A 15,224-nucleotide genomic window follows, 5' to 3' on the forward strand; every position below is an offset into this window, starting at 1 on the left:
GTGTTTGTTACATTACTTGTTGCAGAAGTAGATATCTTCAACTGTGTATGCAAAATGGTTGACAATGAACAAATTCTGTAATTGTGTGTTCTTTACGTCTTGTATTTTAAGGCTCGGTGGACCTATGGCATGCAAATGGGCGAGAATTATTTCAAATTTTCCTCTATTCGAAAAACCTCTTGGATATTTCAAAATATGAAAAATTACATACGCTTAGAATTCCTTCTAGAGCATTGACGTAAATTTTTGTGTAGTTTGCTTTCAACTGTTGTCTAGATATTATCAATAGTTTCGTGATTATGTAAATCTATTAAACTATTGATAATATCTAGGCAACAGTGAAAGAAAACTACATGAAAATTCACTTCAATGCTCTAGAAGGAATTCTAAGCGTATGTAATTTTTCAGATTTTGAAATATCCAAGAGGTTTTTCGAATGGAGAGGAAAATTTGAAAAAAATTCGTCCATTCGAATGTCAAAGGTCAAGCCAAGCTTTAATACTGTCCTGTATAAATTTTACCTCTCTTATATTTTTGAGTTCTTACATGCTATCTTTGAATGTATGGAAAGTACATGTAGAATGAAATCGGAAGAGTTCTTGCAGCTAAATTCCATTCTTCATGGGCGAGCAGTCCAGGCCAGTGGAATCTACAAAATTTTTGCACATTTCATTTCATTACTGCATTTCCTTAAGGTTCAGCTGGATCTTGGCTGATACCAGGGAAGCCATTTCTTCTCCTTTAAAAAAAAACACAATATTTCAAATTCCGAAAATTACTTTTAGAGTAGTGGTTCTCAACCTTAGTGACTCCGCAGACCGGTAAATTCGTTTCTTAAAAGTCGATGTCCCAATCCCAACAATTTTACTCATAAATATCTTTCTATTTTTTAAAAACTTTAGATATATGTTAATTAATATGTACCGTTGAAATTTAATTTTAATAAATAAATTATGGCAAAATCGCACATCATTAGTTCAATGTGTCAAGACTTGTTACCAAATTATAAAATTTAGTTTAAATTAGTTGATAATTACTGACTCTAATGAAATCAGTTTCCTTTGATAAATATCATTAAATTCATTTGGTAAGTGTAGATTTTCTTTGATATGTTCCATTTCAGACACTGAAAAATTCAAATTAATCAGAATATTTCCACTTCAATATATTTGTTAATGAAAATCGTTGCGCAAACTGAATAGACCGCAGTGCCCATCCGTCAACGTTTCCATTTGGAGGCAGGAAGCAAAGCACCTCCGATTAGATAGTTTCATCGCTCACACCTCCACTGTCGCAAAAGCATTTCCTGTTATCGCAGTTGAACTTGAAACCAGAATGAAAGGCCATCTTTGCAGGGGGTTGCCAGGTAAGGTTGCAAGTAGCTTCACCCTTCTGGACCTAACTCAAGAATGGCTCCATTGTTGGAATTCAAGTTTGGAGGCTGCGCAGGTGACAGTCCCCTCTCAGTAGTTTTTATTTCTCACAGCACTGGCGAGAAAGAATTTCCTCGTAGCATCGGTGAACCCCAAACAAAAGACCATCTTTCTAGACTGATCACGGCCCAACTGGTGGCTGACGTAGCTCCATCGTCTTCAGGGGTGTGGCTCAATGAGTATCAACAACCTCAGTTGTGAAGTAAAGCTGTAGGAGCAACATCACTCTCCCGTTACATTGGCAAGCGTATGTCAGTTGTTTTTATTATCTTGTTTGTAGTGTTTGGGTGTTTTTGTACTACTTGTCCATGATTTGTGTACAATTTTTATCCATGTAACGGCACTGAACTCCTCCCCCCCCCCTTTTTACAATACATTTGGCAACATGTTGTGCATCCAGCATTCATTTGTTTTGTCCAGCCAGAAACTGATAGACTCGAAAATGCGAGCAGAATAGATGGTTGCCAGCTCAGGCTGCAAGTCACAAACGTCAGTAGAACCTCTCATGGGTCAGTACCAGGCTGCTGTTGAGAAACACTGTTTTACATCATACACATGAATCTTTGTGGGGTTAGCGTTTGCTAATGTTTAGATATCTGCAATAGTTTAACATGTTTACGTAACTATCAGGGGCGGCGCCAGAAATTTTCGACCGGGTGGGCAGAAGGTGTATATTAATAGATTTGGGTGGGCAGTTATAAATGTAAGGCCATATACGTGTATGTGTGTGTGTATATATATACACATAAGACATATATGTACGACATACATGCATATGTATACCCTTCTCTCTTACATTCCCGATTTCCCTTCACTTCTTTTGCCTTTGATTTTCATCTTTTCTGTTTTACTCACTAATGCCTTCTTATATCTTTCTTTCTCAGCTTGTTACCTCTTTCTCCATTTCAGTTTCTCTCGTTCCATTCCCCAAATGTTTCTCTTAACTGCCATGCACACACACATGTATGTGTGCGTGTGTTTGGTGTCTTCCCTCTTTTTCTAATCTATTCTCGCATCTTGTTCCACTACTTTGTCTCCTTCAAGGAAGTGTTTGTGCGTGCGCAGCCATACATTCTAATCACATTCTTTCCTTCACGTCAATGTAGTGAAATAAATTTGAATTGATTGCATCTCATTTTGTCCTTCAAGTGCAAAAATACAAAGCACATACCTACTACACTTTATATATTAGGACCGCGACAGTGATAGAAATTGTGATGGTAGACAATGGTGAAGGATTAAATTACTTTTTCGTAATTTAAAAGCATGTTCCTGATCATATTACTTTCATCATATGAGTTTTTTGACTGAAACTTGGCTTACAAAGTTATTGCAACTGACAAATGTATCTGAATGCAGTAACGGCTATCGGGTGCCAAAACTTGGGGGAAAGGACAGTTTACTTTTTTTGGTAGAAAAGTCTTAGCATTAAGAGGCCAGTGCGGGTACAAAAAGTGACAAAATGTGGTGGGAGGGGGGGAACTCCCCCCACGCTCCTCCTAATCGCTGCCACTGAATATTTGGGTTAAAATTAATGTCTTATTGGGAATGTACACACATACATGGAAAAACCAATTCTTTGTTCATTATGCTTAAAGTATCCCCAGGCTTATGAAAGGCTATCTTGACAAAATATTGCCCAAAAGTAATAATCAAGTAACAATGAAAAATCTGTCAGCTAAGTTGTTATTCGTTTTCTGAAGTAAGTATTCGTTACTCATGCAGGAGAAGTGACACACGTATGGTTAGATGAACACTTGCACTTAGGTAACAAATAGTTTGCATTTGGTAGAATGTGATTTTGGACACAAGGAATTCATCGAAATTGATCACTATACCCGGTAATTCATCTCTTTTTCACAGATGACTTGGGTTGTATGGCGTGAACTTTTTGAAAGCGCTCAAATGTAAACCTCTATCCTGCGCAGTATACCCTGGAAACTTTAATCCTACAGGCGAACGAGTCTCTGGCGCCTGGAACTACAGTTAAAATAATAATTTGGGGGGGTTGTATTTTCAATGTCTGTGTGTATTTGTCCCCCCCCCCTTTCGTCACTTTCATCTAATCAACATTGAACCTCATTGTCGCCATTATAGCAGAAAAGTGATTTCACATAGAACAAATCAGTCGAATCAGCAACAACTTACTCTTTCAAAAGTGGAGTTTCATTAGTTCATACCACTCCGAAAGTTGAGGTGGTGCTTTCAATTTCACAGTGTTTCATTGTCGGTTCAAGACAGTTAACTCCGTGAACAATAACGTTGTTTTCCGAAAGTCTCAAATATTTATCTCTGGCAATACACCCTCTTAAACGAACGCATCTTTTATGGTGATAATATAACGCGTTCCCTGTGAGTTCTTTCTGTATTTTTTTTTCTCAAATGGCATAACGTTGTCGCCTTATAATGGAGAGGTTCTGGTTTCTACTGCCCCCTCCCCTGGTGGAAGCATTTGCATATTGCACACTGGTTCGGACTACACATTAAACTGTAGGTTTAGTCCCGATTAGCCTATCGGAGCATATTATTCGACTTAAAAACAAACAAACAAAATTTTCTAATGGATACTTCGTGACATACCTTTTCTTCTTTACTTCATCTGCATCTACAGATTCTGTTGACCTTTTCGGCTAAACCTCTGATGCTTCTAAAGTTTAAACCATTCTCAAAACAAAGCTTTCCTTCCAACCGCTTCTTCTAATTCTACATAAGTTAATCACATAAAAATCGCATGATTACGTAACTGATAGGCAAAATTTATGTCTGGAACCAGGATTTCTAAATAGAATTAGCCACCCATTATCAATTCAATAATTCTGTTGCTTTTTCCAAACCCACGTAACTGTTACATCAAAATTAATATAACTCTGTATTGTAGTGGTTATTGTGACTGCTTCTTATTAGTATTTATTAGTAGAACGAATACAAAGTTGTTATTTTGTATACCATGTAGATATTTGAAAATGACAGGCTAATGTAAAATATAAATATAAAAACTGTAATGAAATAAAGAAACACTTCTGGAATTTCAATGTAAACCCAGTGGCGGCGATCAGGGGCAGTTGCCCAACACTTTTCGCCACTTTTGCCCCCGCTCTCTGCTAAGCTTTATCTACAAAGGGAAATATACTGTCTTTACCCTCCTGGTTTTGGAACCCATTCGCCGCTACTGTGTAGACCTAATTAAAAAGTCGAAATAATTTATTGTGTTGCTAGAGGAAGCAACGCTGAGGTTTTTATTTGTTTATTTAAATATTATTTTAATCATACGCAGGCCGGGATTTCTATATGTGAAGACCCGGAGCTTACATCACCAAGACCCCCCCCCCATCCCTTCCACACTTTCAGTTATAACTTTTCGCCAAGCTACATGAGGTGGTTAGTTATACGTATTTCTACATATTTTTCATCGCATCCGAAGTACCTAATTTTTTCTGTATGTGGTACTTTTCAAAGCAGTTTTTCCCCCAGTGAAGGCCCGGAGCTGCAGTTCTCAAGTTCACCCTAAACCCCGATCTCATTTTGACCATACCCTGCATAATTTTGCCTCCTAAGCCCACTAGCTTCTTCTAATCATAGAAGTATTCAATTGGTCCCAGTTGTCTTGTTTCAAGATCTCTAGTAATTCATTTTGCTTTCTAATGACAAAGTTAAATCAGCTTTTTATGGGATGATGATATGTGAACATTTCTAGTATAGATAATATTCATTAGTAAAATATACATGTAATGAACACCAGAATACACTTATTTATTGGAACATTCACATATCTCTAAGTATATGTACTTAGTGAATTTGTTAGGGTGGGCAATCGGGTGGGCACAGAAATTTTTGGGTGGGCGCTTGCCCACCCGTGCCCACCCCTGTCGCCATCCCTGGTAGCTATGGTATTATTTTCCTGTAGTTTATGGTTATTACAAGCATAAGAAAACAGTTTTTAGTTTTGACATTTCAGGTGAACACACGCTCCCTGCATCAGACATTTATTTTCATTTTGACTAAAGATACAGTTATAACAATGGTTAGCAATTTTTTAAACAAAAAGAATCCGTTATATAAAGGATGTTGTCAATGTTACATTGTTGTAATATAGCAACTTAACTGTGAAAAGATGCAGTATGTTTTATTTTTATTTCAGATAAAAAAATTTGAACACATTTTTTTTTTATTTAAAATTATGAATCCCAAATATCATCAGGTAATTCAAATTCATCATTGTTTTCACAAAGTCTCTTGATCTTTTCTGTTACATTAAATTTTAAAGACGATGGCTTACTCCATTTGTGAAAAAGAAAACTCCATATTGGATCTATGTTACCATTTTCATTATTTAATTTATTCCAGTGTTCTTCTGCAATGAAGGAAGCTTCCCAGACCTTCAACTCTATGTTTCCCGTCAATCTTTTTAAAACCCTTCTCTTTTTAATCAAATGCTTCTCTTCGATGATGTGAGCGGACAAACCTGTTCTTGGGTTTAGATTTATAATGTCCAAATCGTGTTCGTGCCATCTTATTACCATTTTCCTTGCTGTTTGTCCTACATAATCCTTTGAACATGAACAACTTATATTATATATTCCTGTGGTTTCGACATCTGGTAGAGTTTCTCATTTTGAATTCATTAAATGTACATTCCAAACTTCTTGCTGATCTAAAAACAATTTTGAAATTAAAACTTCTAAAAATATTTGCAATTTTATGTGAGAATTCCTTGTGGAATGGAATGCACACAAATTTCTTTTAAACAGATTTTTCATCTTTGTCTGTATTTCTCTTTTCCTTTAGTTTTCTTGCGACTTGTTTTTTGATTTGAAAAACTGTTTTCTTATGCTTGTAATAACCGTAAACTACAGGAAAATAATTCTACAATGCAAGCAATGCATACATACCAGAAAAAGTAGCTATGCTAGTCGACGAAAAGTACTGTCAAGTTGAGGACTTGTACTTAAGCTGTAAATGGAAATTCTCAGCTGCCAAATTACATGTTGTGACTTTTAGACTATTTTCGTTACACGTAGCATGAAATACTATAACTTTTTTAGGACATAGTAACTACCAAAAGGTAAAGGTAAAGTGTTCCCCTGTGCATACCACCACGCAATGAAGGCGTATAGGGGGTATGGGGGTAACGCCCCACACTTTCTTGATCCGGTCGTGAGTGGGGGTGATGTGATCAGCATCACGCCCCTGACCGCCTTTACCCCCCAGGGTTTCCCCCAGGTACCCATGTTATTCGACGCTGGGTGGGCGCCGGGGCCGCTTCCACCGTTAGAAAAGTTCCCGGATTTGAACCGGCCGGGGATCGAACCCGGGACCTTGAGCATGGTAGTCAGACGCGTTACCGACGAGCCACCGAACTACCATTCTTCATATTTCTCTTAGACAAACCTCTGGGAAACACAAGTTAACAGGAAGTGATAATCGATGTTCAATGAATAAAAAAGATGAAAGAAAGGTATTAATAAATAATCTTAAACCTTAAATTCACTACATACTATTACAATTTAAAATTCAAAAGATAAAAAGTTCTTTCAAGCCTGCCTATTGTAGAAAGAATTTCATCAAAGACCCAAGAGAGATGATCTTATTAGGCACTGACAAGGGAAACTATAATTTAGAATACAGTCCTACATGATGTTATTTACATACACATGTACTAGGATATGTTTTCACTGGTATCACCAGCACTTCAAAACAAGATAAACAACCATGAACAAATAAAAATAATGTGTTCTATAAAAGCCATATGCTTTATATTTCACGCATTAATAATTACTACAAACTTACTGCTGTACATTGGTCACATATAATCATACATACCAAACTGGTATGATTACCAATGTTATGAATCTTTATGATATTTACACCAACATGTTCATACAAAAATTCATCTTAATGGTGCTATGTTATGTTCGAGACATCCCCCCAATGAAACGTTTCTTGAAAGAAATGGATGAGAAAAAGATTCTTCCGAAGCAATCAAAATTTGCTAGTCTTGAAATAGAATGCTGTCAAATCAACAAATCAAAATCAAGGACAGCAATGAACAATAAATTCCTTTTCATTCGATTGGTTCCTGTTTCCTCCTGGAAATAGTTAAAAAATACAATTCAAATTTATATATGCAATTACAACGAAAGACTCTGGTCTATTTACAATTTAGGGTCAGTTATATATATATATATATATTCACGTATTTACAGAAAATGTAATAACAGCATCAAAATACACATACCTTCACCAGTTCTATCATCACACACTTTCACAACTTGTAATTAAAGATTTGACTCACACTTTTTTTTGTTGATAAAAACACAATAAATTCCTTGCATTCAACCTGGACAGTTTATTTTTTTTTAATAAGTGAAAAGTATCTCCACTACAATGTACATTTATTAATAGCACGACATGCCACCACAAAATCATTTTCCAAATCTCTCTATATGAACAGTTGATCAAAAAAGTCATCTTTCACTGGACACTGATCACTAAGTACAAAAGCAGAAAGCACATGGTGAAGAATTACCCACAATACCTTGCACTTCCTTCCTTCATTAAGGCAAAAGTTCATTTATTGAAGATGACTCTCATGAAATTACAACATTCACTGAGTTACTACGGCCGCAGATGACTCACCATCACTGCCATATCTCGGGGGGAAAGTTGTTCACCTCTTTTTGATCTTGGAATGTCGCTCCGCTGCTACTGTACGAGACTCGTATTCGCATCCTGAGGGGGGTCTGCAACAAATAAAACATTTTATACTTTGTGTTTAGTCACAGGGTGGGACACGAGGACTACATTTTTGATATTAAAGTAACTATTCTACTGACAGTTAAGCAGCATTTTTTTTAGTTTCTGTGCAATGAAATATGAAACTTAACACTATTGATTAAACGTAACTACCCCTAAAAATACTTTTACGGATTTGTAGCTGTAAGTGAATAATTTTGGGTCACGGGTGGGACAGACGAAACACTGCCTCTTCACTTCATAAGAAATTTATTTAAATTTCTGTGAATTGTCAAATGATGAAAAACAAATTATTTATGACGAAGAGAGAAGGTAATTGACAGTTGAATATTCTACTGGAGTTGAGGGGGAAATGTAATAAATTGTTTTTTGGGGTCATGGGTGGGACACAGTAGAAAATTAGGGATGGGCCGATATCTAAATTATCAGATATTTATAGATATATCGAATCGGTAATTTTACCAATATGCCTATATCGGCTGATACCGATAGAGTACCAATTAATCGGTCCCATTCCTATAGAAAACACAAGTGAATCAAAAAGTTAAAAGAAAAGAATAATATGTAAAACACCTTCTACTTTCTAAATCAGTGGTTTCCAACTTCAAAAGGTCTGAGGGCCAAAATTATATCCAGCATTTGATTGGCAGGCCGCATTTTTTGGGGGGGGGGGGGAGGGGGATTAAAAATTACAAATATTGTAAGTTGAAAATGTAGTACTTTCGCATGACCTAAATTTCTTAAATGAGGCAATAAAAACAATGGATTCACAAATCAAAATTGTATAATTACAATTTATTTCACAAAAACGCAATACTTATGGTTGAATTGAAAGAAATGAAAAACACACCATACAATAAGAATCCTTCATAGTAAGTGTTCAATGTAAAAATTGAGGCCGATCTGCTTCTTTTATCAAAGTTGGAATATTCACTTCAATTTCTGTATTTGAAAGTCTCAGAAGGTGAAGCAGTGAAGAATCTGCCAGTCGGCTTCTGTAGCTGTTCTTGAACTTCATTGAAGAAAAAAAACACTTCCACACGTGTATGTGCTACCGAACATCGATGCCATTATTTGCCCAAAACTACAAAGATTTGGAAAGCGTTCCTTTGAAAGGTATTTGGAAAACTCTGGCCCCTTTTCTTGCCTAGTTTGAAGGAACACATCGCCTTGCAAATCACACAATTCAAGTTGAAGAGAAGCTTCTTGTTCTTCGATGTTAACTCCAAGAGGATTGCTAAATAGCTGGATGCTGCTCATTTCGATATTTGCACAAACTTTAACAATCAGACACAGTACAATCCTAGTTGGAACACTGGAATTCTCTTGGTACTTCGTGCATAGTAAAACAGATATTTAGTGCGCCGCTCTGCAGTTTGTTTCTAAAGACATAGTGAAGCCAGAAGCAGGCGAGTTCATTCTGCATAGCAAAGGGGTGGAATGCATGGTGTGAAGAGAAAGTTACGTCACTTTAGATTCTTCTGATGATTATTGACTGCAAAATCAAATCTACCTTTCTTCACAGAGATTCCGTTCCTTCAGTATAATAGAACGTATTTTAATAAAAATACGTAAAATTAATGTATTTTACAAACCGGCTTTGCGGGCCGCAAAAAAAGGTGAGCCGCCAGTTGGAAACCCCTGTTCTAAATTATGCATAATACTTGCATTATCCAAAAGACAATTTTAGATTGTTAACTCACAATAAAGCTACAGCATTGCATTTAATTTTAAAAATTGAGGTTCAGGAGCATTTCCACACGGAATCCACCATTTTCTTTCTTTTCTGTTTTGAGATGTTCACAAATTTACATAGGGTGTCTCCTGAACTTTGACCAAACATTCAATTATCGTGAGTGAGAAGGATTTGCATGGTATTCATGTGGTGTGGTAGGGCAGTAATGAGATTATTTGTGCAACGTATATATCTGACTACACTGTGGACATACCTCAATCAGTTGCCATTGTAACTCCAAACTCCCATGCATTACAATATTAAATACTTGGAATAAGATGTAGTATACAACATGATGAGGAAGTGCGTATTACTCACTATTGAATACAAAATAAATATGTAAAATAGTATTAAAACTTTTCAAACTTACGTGAGTGAGTATATGTTAATCCGGACGACGTTTCGGAGGTAATACTTCCTCCTTCTTCAGGTCTAACTAGAAATCTAGACACCGGACATGGTGTCACGTGAAATAGTGTAAAATAGGAATATGGATGAAGGAATCGGTAAAAAACACTTAAAAAATCCTGGATAAGGCGAGTGGGTTTAAAGAATGGGTATACAACCTTGGAGATGGATAGGATTGCAAGTAATGCGAGGAGAATTGTAGGGAAGGAACTGGTTAATATTGCCGATAGTGACGCCAAAAAGGAGGAACAGGATAGGGGGACATGCTTTGTCAGGATTCCCTACCATAAAGGAATTTCTGAAAGAATAGAAAAAACAATGAAAGGATAGGGTGTGAAATGTGGAATGAAAGCCACCCGTAGCATTGAAAAATGTTTTACGGAATATAAGAAACGTGGAAGGGGGAACAAAGAAGATCCTGAAGAACAGAAAGGTGTCTACAAAATTGTATGCGAATGTGGGAGGGAATATGTACGACAAACGGGAAGGAGCATGCAAATCTGATGGGGTGAGCATGATAAAGATATCACAGAAGGGGTTCCGAAAACCGGCCTCGAGGAACACATTATTGACAGCAAGCATAAAATTATAAAAAGGGAAGTTATTAGAAAAAGTAGTAATAAATTGGACCGGAACATATATGAAGCAGCATATATATGCACAGGAAGTAGCAATAAGCTCAATAGGGATGACAGTAACTTGGAAGAGGGGTGGATACATTTCCTTAGAAAATGGGATAATGTCTGTAAAAATTATGCTAAGTTGGGTTTTCATGTCACCGCGTGAAGTTTTGAGAGTTGTAGGGGAAAAACGCGAATTCTCATTGGATTGGTGACGTTGTGGTTGAGGGGAATCAGTCCCGTGGGGGAGGAGGTAATCTCCAACTCTGTGCATGTAAATCATTACCCACATGCTTCACTTTACTGTTGGATGGGAGTTCCTCGGCTGCCATGCGGGCACCTGGTTTTTAGTCTTGAATATAAGTATTCTTTAGAATGTTTCACCTGGATAGGGATTTTTACGATTTTAATAACCAGGATTTTTAAGTGTTTTTTTACCGATTCTTTTAACCATATTCCTATTTTACACTATTTCACGTGACACCATGTCCGGTGTAGAATTCTAGTTAGACCTGAAGAAGGAGGAAGTATTTACCTCCGAAACGTCATCCGGATTAACATATACTCACTCACGTAAGTTTGAAAAGTTTTTTACATATTTATTTTGTATTAACTCTTTCGCTGCGGAATTCTCTGGCACACAATATCCCTTGGCTGCGTAATTAAATTTGAAAAAATATTTTTTTTATAAACAAATAGTTTTCACAATTACATTGCGTTATATATGAGAGAGAACTTACAAAATTCATTCCTTGCACTGGAAAACCATTCTGTAGTCCCTGGTGGTATGATATTTTGAAAAATTTTGAAATTTTGAAAAAATAATTTTAGAAAGAATAATTTTAAAAAATTACATTGCAAAATATGTTATAGAGAAATTACAAAAGTCATTCCTTGCACTGGCAAACCATTCTGTAGTCCCTGATGGTATGGTATTTCTCAAAACACGGGATGACGCAGAGTGGTGGAGCGGCGTAAAAATTCGTAAGTAGTATCAAGATACTGGATGGGGAAAACTTCAGTTTGTTCTGCTGTGTGTTCAAATACTGAGCGGGGGAAATATTTGATAAAACAAGAAAATGGTGTGCTAAATACTGTACTGTCACCAAGTAACTTAGCACTTGCCTGTGTCGAACTTCCCGCACCTAGATCAATGCTGGTTTGCACTCTGCTCCATGATGTTATAACCGATGTGCCAATTACAATTTCCATCTCCCCCAAGATCTCAATTTTCTGCTCTCTGAGAAGAGACGGCTGTTATGTCTCAAGGAACCAGCGTTCTTTCCCATGAAGCCCCGCATATATCACCGCCCCTACTCCGAGGTGAAGGAACCAGTGTGCCTCGCAATAAACTCCCATATCTGTCCCGTCCAAATTCATCCGAATTCAGCTGATGTCAACATAAATTCAAGCCGAGAAGGAGCTAATCACCTGGAACTTCAGGCATTTAAAATTTAAAACCCCCAAGAAGACTTTCTCCTTCGTTTTAAACAAGGACCCTCTGTTCTCGTGAGAGTTTGCAGGTGGCCAGGCTCAGAATCGAGACAATTGCTCTACACATGGTGGTCTCCACGAGATGCATAACTTCCACGATCACCGCCAGCCCATCTGGCTCAGTGACAGCTCAGTGACAAGAGTGATTAGTACAGAATCTTTAACTCCAACCCTTCCAGAACATTTCTCTTCGTATCTCTTCGCTTCAGTGGGATTTTGGCAGCCAAGGAAGGCATAACTTTTAACGAAGTGTCCCAGTTGCGAGCAATAAAAATTGAGTTGTTAGCGATAAAAATTAATTAGAACAAAGATACTTTTCTTTCTCGAGATCAGCTCTCAAACAAGGTGCTATTGTGTTTTTGTGTTAGACGATTATCGCCCCTCGTGTGTACAGATTCTCGCCCTTACATGCAGAAGTGACCACGTGTGGGCGGAGTTAAAAGTTCAATGGCCAATACAGAAGAGGAACAATTCTTCCGGGCAGGAGGAACTCTAAGGAAAAAGAGGAAGTAAGGACTTAACAGACACAGTTGGAATAGACAGTTCGATAGACACACTTCGATTTAGCAGTTCGATATTCACAGCTTAGAGACAGTTTTTGGAACATTCATTCACAATTAAAACTTTCAGATAGAGACTTTCATTTCAGCACCTTTGTAGGTCAGAGAGAAACTGTTTTCTCTTCTCTGGATTAAGTTTAGACTCCTAGCTTTGTGATTTCAAACTTCTTTAACTTAACTGGTTAGGCAATGGTGCTTGAAATACAGCGTTTATGTAAAACATCGACCATCAGCGGTCTGCGCTGCTAACTTGTTTTGACCCGGTGCATCGCAGGTCAGTGAGAGTGTGTTGTTTTTAATGGTGCTTCAGTAGGCGAGAGAAGTTGTAAGTATTTCTACAGTGATGTATTAAACTTTATGTCGTAACATATTTCAGTGTCCAGTGTTATGATTTCTAATTTTTGATTTCTGATTCCTACTTATGTAAAGCAACATTTGGCTAGTAAATGAAGACCGATGTAAAAGGAATTTCATCGTCCTTTTCCATCGGCCGAATTTTGGACCGTTCACATGATGAATAATAATACCGTGTCTAATTCTAATGGTACATTTTAATTTCTCATTACATGAACGAACATACATGCTTAATGATTAACGTAACATAGGTTTGAACCCCTAAATGCCCACCTATTATTTTTAATCTTTGTTATAATGTTACAGACGGCGGTACAAATTCTTCGTCAGACACTTCACAATCACTGTCACCACTTGAAGTCTCACAAAAACTGTCACTATTATCGTCACAATTTAATTCACCTTCTGATTCAACAGTTGAGTAACATCATTATCAGACAAGTGTTGACGACTTGACGAAGCCATGTTGTTTACATTCGAACATGCATTTGAAACTGACATATCAGAGCACTCAACGCTCGTATTCTAAATGGAGGCGTAATTAGCGACATCATACAGATATAAACAAAACTACAAGTTCAAATAGTTCCAAATAGTATCAACAGATGTCTGAAGGCTACTAAAAGTGACGTACTGCGGAAATGCGACACCCGCAGCGAGTGGAAGTATGAACTCGCAATAATGCGACTTCCGCGGAGCAAGGCACCTGGCGTGCTGTGCATAAATGCAACGACCGCAGCGAAAGAGTTAAGATGTAGTATATAAGTCAGGGGTTGAAATGGACTGAAGTGGCATTCCGGTTCATGAAAATCTGAAACCTTTCCTTTCCGTCTCGGCAGACAGGGCAATGACCATCCCGGTTCATTAAATTTTTTTGACATTTTACTAGATTTTCCTTTTCAGTGTGACCTAAATTGTCAATACTACATATCAGATATAGCATTCTACATGAATGCTTTGTTTCCGTGAGCAAGCTTAGCAGAGTATAATGGCCTTATCTTTTTTGTGCCTTGTGGTTTTAGTTTTAATTTTATTATTATTATTATTGTTCGTGTCTTGTGGGTTCAATTGTTCCGACAGATTAACTCAACAGTCAAGTTTGAAGTCAGTCAAACAATAAATCCAATCCCGGATCATACACAAAATAACAATATGGAAATATCTTTCACTTGCATTTGCACAAGAGTACTGAGGATATGTACATTTAATTTTTTAAAAAAATTCCTAGCTGGGTGAGATTTCCATTGCTTAAATTTTAAAAAGGGAAGAAAATTCCAAAAGAATCGTTTCAAATTTATTTGATACTCTTTTATGCATATGTAAACTACTATAATTATTTTTAATTGTAATACAGCGCATAACACCTTATCTCATCCCTCTGGTAACCAGAGAATAACAAAGAAGAAAAAAAAGACAAAACATCTCCATTTCAAGCCCTGGTATAAGTTATGGTACATTCAAGGTGATCATATTTTAATTTCTGTAGAATGTGCAACATTAAGGTGTGTACAATTAAGTGTAATACAGTGGAATCTCAATTTTACATTTTCCTATGTTATATATACACATTAAATCCTCATGATCCTAACATAAAAAAAAATTATAATATTCTGCATTTTAATTTTTTACACCTTGGTCTCCTGAAAAACTTAAAAGGTTTTACTGGAATTGTGTATGTTGATTACCATGCATGTAATTGTACTTTCTGTAATAGGATAAATTTTTCTCTGTACAAGGCAAAAAATAAATTACTTAGTGTCAGTCTACAATGATTGATATCAGTGTGTGTGTGCATGTACTACTGATGTGCAACGGAAATGAAGGAAAGGAATCGTGAACAACCTTGTGCGATCAAATTTTGAATAAA

At 36.8% G+C, this 15,224-nt stretch overlaps 1 protein-coding gene across 4 annotated transcripts in view; it reads right to left on the bottom strand.

The window, feature by feature from the left end:
* Positions 1-7,164: 7,164 nt before the first annotated feature.
* The window catches only part of AP-1gamma (adaptor protein complex 1, gamma subunit), a 101,690-nt gene continuing 93,630 nt past the window's right edge, over positions 7,165-15,224 (bottom strand). For all 4 annotated transcript variants that reach the window (XM_083144154.1, XM_083144153.1, XM_083144156.1 and 1 more), the window contains one exon: positions 7,165-8,173. In XM_083144154.1, coding sequence (XP_083000280.1) covers positions 8,072-8,173 — 102 coding nt within the window. In that variant the 3' untranslated portion in view covers positions 7,165-8,071. The remainder of the gene's footprint in view (positions 8,174-15,224) is intronic.

This window comes from Lepisma saccharinum, chromosome 22 (assembly GCF_977018435.1).
Source record: "Lepisma saccharinum chromosome 22, izLepSacc3.1, whole genome shotgun sequence".
NCBI classification, from domain to species: Eukaryota; Metazoa; Arthropoda; class Insecta; order Zygentoma; family Lepismatidae; genus Lepisma; species Lepisma saccharinum.